This window comes from Humulus lupulus, chromosome 6 (assembly GCF_963169125.1).
Source record: "Humulus lupulus chromosome 6, drHumLupu1.1, whole genome shotgun sequence".
NCBI lineage: Eukaryota > Viridiplantae > Streptophyta > Magnoliopsida > Rosales > Cannabaceae > Humulus > Humulus lupulus.
In genome coordinates, this window is record NC_084798.1 from 19095763 (window position 1) to 19104815 (window position 9053).

Below are 9053 nucleotides of genomic sequence, written 5' to 3' on the forward strand. Positions count from 1 at the left end.
TATGTCATTATTTTATATATAATATTATTTATTTATTTGAAATTTTTATAATAATAATACAAATTTAATAAATATAATTAATAAATTCTATAAATAAAACTAACTAAATGTATATTTCACGTTATTTGTATATAATATTTATATAATTGTGTGATTATAGTTTTGCGGTTGCCAACATTTATTAGTTACTTAAAAAATATAAAAATAAATAAATATGATATCCACCCACTGATACAAAAGTGCTGATATATATACACTTTTTTGCATATGGCTTGACTTTTTTCTTGAGGAAAACCATTAATTCTTAACCTCCAATGTAATTCTTGGTAAATTTTGTACGATAAACATTTATCATTAGAATTTTAAAAAAGAAAAGATAGCATTTATTAAAAGAATTGAATACTAAAATAATATATATTTTTGAAAATTAAATATAATATAATACAGTAGTATATATATACTATATATTTATATATACCGACCAAAATTAATGAATGGAGGCATGTTCAAGTGGCAAATGGGGAAGCAATAGTATGAAGAAGTGTTTAGAAGATTTTTGCATAAAGAAATATTTTCCAAAAGGACAAAAATCACTTTTTCAGGCTTGATATGGATGATCGATCTCTACACTGAATTATGGGAGCAAAATAACATTATTAAATTATAATCAGATTTTTGGAAGTTGTGGGCATAAAAAAAGATGATTGAATAAGATAAGGAAATATTATTATTATTATTATTATTTGCTTCTATTGCTTTCTGTACAGTTCCAACACTTACATGGATAAGCTTTTATTAAAGCCCAAAAAACAAAAGTAGTGATGATGATGATCCTCAGCTATAGTATGGAATAAGATCCTCATGATCAAATCTTGTATCACAGGGAATCAATCAAGTCAAGGGTTATATATTGTTTTATTTATTTTTTAATATTGCATATGGAGAGACAAGCAAGAGAACAAAATAAGTTCTTGTATTAATGGCACTATTTGAATCCCTTCAAGGGTTATTCTTCTCCCTTTTATAGGGTTTACCCTTAATGTTCTTCACATATAAAGGTAAATTAAGATAAATGTCGACTGCCCTTGCTAACACCATGATTTGGTGGTTTTTAGATCACTATAGAGCATGTCGAGTTATGCGCATGCATAATAGTAATGGTTGAGCCTAGTGCTTTAAGGTACTGTCTTGTTAGGCAGCGGCATGGCCAGGTGCATCATACTATACTTACGCGGTCTCAGAGATTTGTTATGTGTCAAGCGACTACTATTCCTCCCTCGATCATCTACGAACTTGCGGACTAACTTCACAAGTAGGACATCTCGTTGTGGCTTTATGGAGACATAAGGTGTATTATTTCTTGTGAGAACTCTTTTTTGCCTCGAGTCATGCTTTTCTTCCATGGTGTGAGAAGTCTTCTTAACATTCGCGAGATTGGGAACCCACGAGTGCCAGTCTTTGTGTGGTGCGTGGAGTTAAATATTTAACCCCACAACACAAATATGCATACAAATCAGAAAAAAAAATTATATATATGTCAAATACATAAATTAAAAAGTATATATATCATAAACCATAACCAAAAGTATATATAAATTTACCACTAAACACCAAATAAATACACTTTAGAAGAAAAAAATACACATTATATAGAGTATTGTTATTGGACATCATATAGTATCCAACACCACTTAATATAGTAATTAGTGTCTATTGTAGTTATCTAATTAATACATTTCTTGCAGGGAATTTTTTAAAAATATGACTTTTATGCTAACACTGTACAAAAATATGAGAATTATATTTTTCTTAATTTGTATGGAAAAATTTATTAAAGAAAAAAAAAAGTATGAGAAACGCAATTACTAGCTAACTAAATTATGGAAGTTAAATTTAAAACAGAAGCACATCAGCCAAATAGGGGTACTATTGTAAATTAGTATTCTACTATTCTCTCTCTAAAACTCTAGCCACACAAACAATTACTCTCTCCAAACCCAGTCGCACGGTTCTCTCTCTCCCATCTCTCTTCTCTTTCCTTTGACCCTAGCCGCCACCTTCCTTGTCTTCCACTCGCTTGCCTCACCATCTCCACCATCATCTCCGGCCACCCCACCCTCACCACCTACGATTCACTTTAGGTGTGCACCTCCGCGAAACCCAATCCAGAACACCCAACCGCGCCATCGACGAACCCAGCCTCAATCCGCACATCTCTGTGCAATTCCATTCGTGAGACCCCAAATCCAAAATGACGGGGTTAGGCTAAGGTGAAGGATGTGCTGGTGGTGGTCAGAGGCGAGGGAGAAGGGTGGTGTCTGGGCTGAGTGCGATTCATGGTGCTTAGAGCTGCGCAAAATGACGGGGATGGCTGGGGTTGCGGCAGGGTTTTGCGCGCAGGGGATGGGGGGTTCTGGTGGTGGTCGGAGGCGAGGGAGGAGGGTGGTTAGTGGTCAAACCTGTTTTTTTTTTCTATCTACAGGTCTGTGGTAACTGGTTATCTTCACGTTCTGATATGTGTGTATATTTATGAGTTCTTTATGGTAACTGGTTACCTATTTTACTAAAATCATACTTACTTATTCTTCCTTTTTTAATGATGTGTTCTTCCTTTTTTTCCTTCAAATTTGATGTTTCTTATCATTTCTAATATGAGTGACCCGTCACCCCTCTTATGGTAACTGGCGGTACTCTTATGGCAGAAAGTTACTACTCTCAGGGTAACTAGTTACCCCTACTGATACACGTTATTTAACCTAGCTCCAGGACGTTTTTTTTTACATAACTGTGAAAAATCAAACAAGCAACTGGTTAACCCTCTTGATACATGTTATTCAACCTAGTTATAAGATTTTTTTTACATAATTATGAAAAATCAATCAAGTAATTGGTTACCTTATCCAGACTTTGAAAAAAAACTCACAATCTAAAAAAAAGGAAAAAATATTTATAATGAATAAAAAAATAATATACACAATTCATATTAAAAAAAAATAATAAAATTTTTTCAAAACAACCAAATAAAAATTTAATATATGAATAGTTATATAAAATTAATATAAAAAAATCAAATAAGCTAAAAAAAATAATCAAATTACAAACATACCATTCTAAATTAATAAAACTTGATTAAGAGTAAAACTATGACTTAAACAAACTTTTATACAAAAATTTGGGAAACTAAACCCATTAAAGTGAAAATTCTTAAAAAAAAACCATAGATTAACTTTTCTTTGAAAAAAAAATCATATTTTTGCAAACTGGATTAAAAATCATATAGTTTCCTCTTTTTTTTCATCTATTAATGTTAATAAGAAGGCCCATTATAAATTGAAGCCCATGTCAGGCCCAAACTTCAAAGTACCTCTCTAATCGAGTCAGTCACCCCCTCTGCTCACCACCAAAAGTTTCATTTGGATTTTTTTTTATTTTAATAATTTTGTGCTGAAAAGATTTGGTAGGAAAATTGAACGGTCATTAGTGACCTCTCCCGCCAATGGCAGCAAAAATGTTAATGGCTATGACGCCTCTATCTTTTTCTTCTTCGTCTCCTCCTTCAACTTTTCATCATCACCACCAGGTAAATAAAATTCCTGTTCATCTTTTCAGTCTTTTTCTTTGATCTTTCTCCTCTGAATCCTAGCGTTTATACCCACACCCATCAGCTTTTTTTTATAATGTTCATTTTCTCTTTCTCCTGTTTGGTTGCCTTGAAAATGTAGAAAATTGAGGAAATTGTTTAATGGATTTGAAATTTCTGTGATTGTTATCAAAATTTGGAATCTTGGAATTTCCATTGGCTCATTTGATTGGAGCAGTCAAACAGATTACTAGGTTTATTCGGTTATACAAATTTATATATATATATATATATATATATTTGAAGGTTTTAAGTAGCTAATGTAAGGGTTCTACTTTTTGTTAGGTGTTTCATTGTTCATTGAGACAAAGTTCAATGCTCCAGAGATGGAGCAATGGAATTTCTGGGATGAGGAGGCGCAAGCCATTTTCTTTCACCAGTTTAATGGATTTTAAGATAAGGTATTTTCCACTTACATATGCTTTGACTCTATACAAGGATATTGCATTTTTATTAATGTATATTTATACGTGTGTGAATTGGTTTACCTTGTTATCTGGCCATTTTCTTTGAATTTAGAACTGTGGTTCTTTTGAACTGCTTTCTATTATGAGGACTGAGGCAATGTTGGACATGTTATATTTGATGTACTTGTTAAATGGAGAACTGTTTGTTGCTTCATATGTTAAGGGTTTCAAAACAGAATGTTTATGCTAATAGGAATAATCGACAAGTTATAAGATGCCATCCATTTTTGCATTCATGGGCTAAAATCATTCATTCACAGCCTAATACTTTCTTGTTTTGTTTATATATTCGTTTCTCTGTTCTAGTCAGTCTAGGCAATTCTTTTCCTTTTATCTTGTTAAAATCAAATGTCCACCTAGAGAAAAAAATAAAAGGTATTGTTTAATGTTTCATTGCTTTGGCTGGATTTTTAAAGGTCAACTATTATAAATGATCTGCATCCATAGATGTGATATTTTCTATAATATGCTGCAACAGTTTTCATTTTAAATATTTGTTCTACTATCATGGAATCTGGTTGATGGCGCACGCGATGGTAAAATTGCTTGTTTGAATTTAATAAAACAGGAGAACTTTGATATGTGCAGTCAATCAAGATGCTGAGGAAGCTTTCAAAAAGACAGTAGAAGTGGACAGGCTGATAGATAAGTTGAGAGATGCAAATCCAAATGAAGTAAGTGCCTTTAATTCCTTGCAGTGTGCTTCTAGAGATTCTATGTTCTTTGGCCTAAAAGACTGTTGAGGGTACTACTGTACTTCAAAGTTCGAAGGTCAAGATATGAAGTTACAAAGGCAGTACTTGCTGAACTTAGTTGGGTTTGGCAAGACAGTCCATATATATTATACAGTCATATATTACTTTCCATACTACTTGCAATGAAAAATATATCTGACTCTGAGTAGCAACAATTATCTGAATTTTCAGTTTTATGCATCATAAAAAAAAAGTAGAAAAGAAATTGTGTTCAATTTTTATTTCATTCACATATTGATATTGACAGTAAAATTATGAACATATTTTGCGTTTTAATTACTTTTCTTTTTGCTAAAGATAAAATTCTAACTGAAATATTATTTATTTCATTTATTGAATTCCAAATGATATTTATTTAAATGATTTTTTTTCTTTGAACAGCTTCAAAAACTGGTCGTTGAAAATGTCTTGGCATTTAATGAGGGCTTTTGGATAAGACTAGCAGCAAGAACAGATACTTGCAAATCTGAGGATGATAAAGCATGGTTTTTAACTTAATTTGTAATGATTTATCTTTGATCTGTCTGTGTTCAATATCTGCTCTGTCTAACAATTGCTTCACTTCAATGATGTGTCCTTTCAGAAAGATTATGAAGAATTAGCTGTTTCTGTAATGAGCATTGTAGATCGACTTGTTCATAAGACCAATGTACCTCTCTCTCTCCCTCTCACTCTACACACACACACAGTTTCTTGATTGATAAAAATAAAAGATAATAAATGTAAAGCACTTTCTGTTTGGCATCCATGACAGTATTTTAACTCATCTGTTCTTTATTTCATTCTCCACATTTCAGCAAAAGATAGAAACATCTACTGATGTGCTTAAGGATATTCTCAAACCTGTAGTTGACAAAGTTGAAGGTGAGGAAATTCCATGGCCTCCTAGAGATCCTGAGGTGCTTAAACAAATGGAGAAAGTGAGTTTTTTTCTCATTTATGAAATTTCAATGTCTCCCTGGTCTTTTATGCTACTTTGAAATACTTATGATCTACGTTCTCGATATCATTTGTTCCTTAAGCTCTTTGTGTTTTCCCTAGATTGTAAGTCTGTTGGAGTATGATATTTCATTCATCATTGTCTCTTATTAAAGTTTGGGATAGTCTTGCGGGAAATATAAGCAATAATATGTATCCAGAGTGAACTAATATATTTTTTCTGTTTATAGTGTTTAAGTGCATTTTTATGATAGTCAGTTGGATATGTTTTGCAAATTGTTGAATGATTATTGAAAAGATCAAAACGAATGTGCATTTTCTGATACCAATTTGACAATTCTTTTTCCTGATCATTAGGAAGTAATTCAAAGGGAGAAAGAAGGACAACTGGATGAAGGGTTTCTTGCCGAAGTCAGTGCACAACTACGCCAAGTAAGTCCATCACACGCCATTAATTGCTTCCTAAAGAACTCGACCATTCTTTTTATTGGAGCTATAAGATTCTCGTCCTAAAGAGCAAAGAACTTTTAATTTACTGCATTCATAGTTGCCTTAGATGAAAATGGGACCATTTAGCATTTGACGTTTGTAGAATATTGCCACAAGTCTTTCTGTTCCATGTCTGTCTGGTATGGTTTTTTTTTCTTTTTCTTTTTTTTTTTATAGAAGAAAAGAGAAAGAAATGCCATTTTATATACTTTTGTTGTGATAAGAAAACTTGCTCACTTTATAATTCTATTAGTTCCAAAATGAAGATTAACTTCTTTTTTTTTTTTTTTTGCAGTAGTGATTTTTTTTTCTTTCCCAGTTTGCGATAATGTGGTATTCTTTTTGTTTTATTATAAAGAAGATAGAACATTATTTATTCTTTAGTTATTTGCAGGCCAAAGAAGATGGTGACAAACCCGGGCTTGAGGCTATGTTACAAAAGGTTTTACAACTCTATGCTTCCAACGTTCTTTCAAAACGTAGCTATGCAAAGAAAGGTGATAAGTTACCAAACCAGCATACATATCATTCTGGACCTATTCCTATATTTATTCAAATGATATGAACTGATATAATATACTGATCTTTCTAAGTATAAGAATATGGTGCCAAAAATAGGTAATGTTAAGGTAAGCTAGTTATTTCCACAAGTTGCAAAACCGTTCATTTTTTTCAGTATGAATATTTGGCTTGGACCACTAGATTGTGAAATGAGGCAACCTCCCAACCGATCAGCTGTTAACGTTGTAGTTGTTCTATAATTTTGTTTTTAATTTTTGATTGTTTTGGCAGAAGATTAATCATTTTTTACTTTAACTTATAATTCAACACGCTTAGAAGAACAAAACTTCTCTGTTGTAGGTGGGGAGATATTGAAGGCTGAAGAGTTCCTTGAGACCATAATCAAAGGTCTGCAGTCTCTCTTTAAAAGACAGTTAATAATCAGGCAAGCAACCTTTTGCTCTATCTCACTGGCAAATCTTCAATGTCTTGCAGCTCCTGAGGAAGTATGGAACAAGATTTTGATTGACGGAATGACAGTTGGTAAAGGCGAAATTTCACCTGATGAACTCTTTGCAGTCATCAGGAAAAGAATTGAGCGCACTTTGATTCGAACAGTGAGCACTACTTTGACAATTATATCTCTGGATTTTTCTTCTTTTCGTCTAATGTCGACCTTAAATTCTTCGTTGTGGCTCTCTCTCAGGAGGGTGGTTCTTACCAGCAGAGAATTCTCACCGAGTATATCAAAGGCATTCAATCAAGAGCCGAGGAGATTGTCCAAGTGCTTCGGGGCAATCCACAATAGTAGTTAGTTGTACCTTTGAAAAAGAAAAAAGAAAATGGATGATTCATAAAGCATTTTTGGGATGTGAAATACCAATGTGTCTCATTCTCTGATTTATATTTTCAAACTGAAGAAAAGAGCATCTTGGAGTATTTGAATTCCATGTATTTATCTTTCTGTAGAGGTCTCTTGCTATGGCCTTCGTGTTCTTATTGGAAACATTGTTTATATAGCTTCAAGTCCTTGTAAAATTGTAAAACAGAAATATACCCAGCTTTCCATCAACTAGAATATTAAGAAGTATTATTATAGTTAAAACAATTCCTAATTGAAATTTTCTTTAGCACATGACTGTTTAGACTTTTAATTAATAATATTGTAGGTAATTAAATTATGCGTTGCATAAGCTGGGCAATTCTCTAGTAAGTATATTCTTAATAATGAGTTTCGAAGCAAAATTGTATGCTTTATTTGATTAATAAGTTGGTAAATCATAATACTGACATCTAAGGAAATGAATTTGCTTTAGTCTAAACAATCCTGAATCCCACATCGCCCACAAACCGAAAAGCACTGTCATTACCACATTATAAAACAAAAGCTCTCCCCCTCTAGCAATCTATACCTTTCTCGGCCTTTTGGCTAAGATCAAGTGTAGTATCTGTTCTTATCAGTTTAATATCTGATATGTGGACCAATGGTTCACACGATATTAAATTTATTTTTTGAGGGGGAAAGCCCACTCCGATAGCTTGCTATTGGGGCTTTCAAGAGTGTCGCCCAAGCCTTACACTATAGCTTGGGCAGGCGTGCCCCACTAATTCTAGTTCAAGTTTAAAGATTAGCATGTCGAGAACATTTTCTGTTATTATTTATGTTTGTGCTGTAATAAAAGAATATACACCCTGATGCTTGTACAATTATATTTTGGAAGGGATACTTTTAATATGACTTTTTTCTATTTCCATTTCTTCTTATTTATCATGTTACTCTTTTTTTAAGACTTCTTATTCCAATGACCTCGATGTGAGTAAGTTTTAAATAATTGGATGTAGCTTACTTTTTAATCTTATTATGAAATAGACCAATTAAGCTTTATTTCATTAACGAAATTTATATTTTAATATGAAACCAAGACAGTAAAAAGCTAGTGCATTTGATTCTTTATTACTATAATACAATTTTTTTTAACCAATTTCTATTTGTTTTTATTTTTTAAATCATGCTTGAAAATACTATAACATAAATTAGGTAGAAAATAATCAATTAATAGGATTTTTCTATTGACACATTAACATCAAACTAATAAGAGTTGATATTGTAACGTCCCAAATTTCTTAATAATTCTTAAGGTCTTGATTAAGGGACCATGATTACAAATTATAAAAATTATGTGATTATATGAAATATATGTGAGTTATATTATAATATGATTTGATATGCATGTTTTAGTGCATTAAATATGCATGTGAGTT

General features: G+C 32.1%; 1 protein-coding gene and 1 non-coding gene across 2 annotated transcripts; both read left to right on the forward strand.

Annotated features, from left to right (window-relative positions):
• The first annotated feature begins 3499 nt into the window (after nt 1-3499).
• Nucleotides 3500-7810, forward strand: LOC133781805 (uncharacterized). Its single transcript, XM_062220886.1, has 11 exons — nt 3500-3575; nt 3924-4041; nt 4676-4781; nt 5244-5342; nt 5446-5511; nt 5660-5782; nt 6159-6233; nt 6685-6787; nt 7152-7199; nt 7287-7408; nt 7498-7810. The coding sequence occupies exons 1-11, from the start codon at nt 3509-3511 to the stop codon at nt 7597-7599; spliced, it is 1029 nt and encodes a 342-aa protein (XP_062076870.1). The 5' UTR covers nt 3500-3508; the 3' UTR covers nt 7600-7810.
• A 389-nt stretch (nt 7811-8199) lies between these two features.
• On the forward strand, nt 8200-8396 carry LOC133787208 (U2 spliceosomal RNA). The gene has a single exon (XR_009872242.1). It is a non-coding gene; the product is annotated as a U2 spliceosomal RNA (small nuclear RNA).
• Nucleotides 8397-9053: the final 657 nt, after the last annotated feature.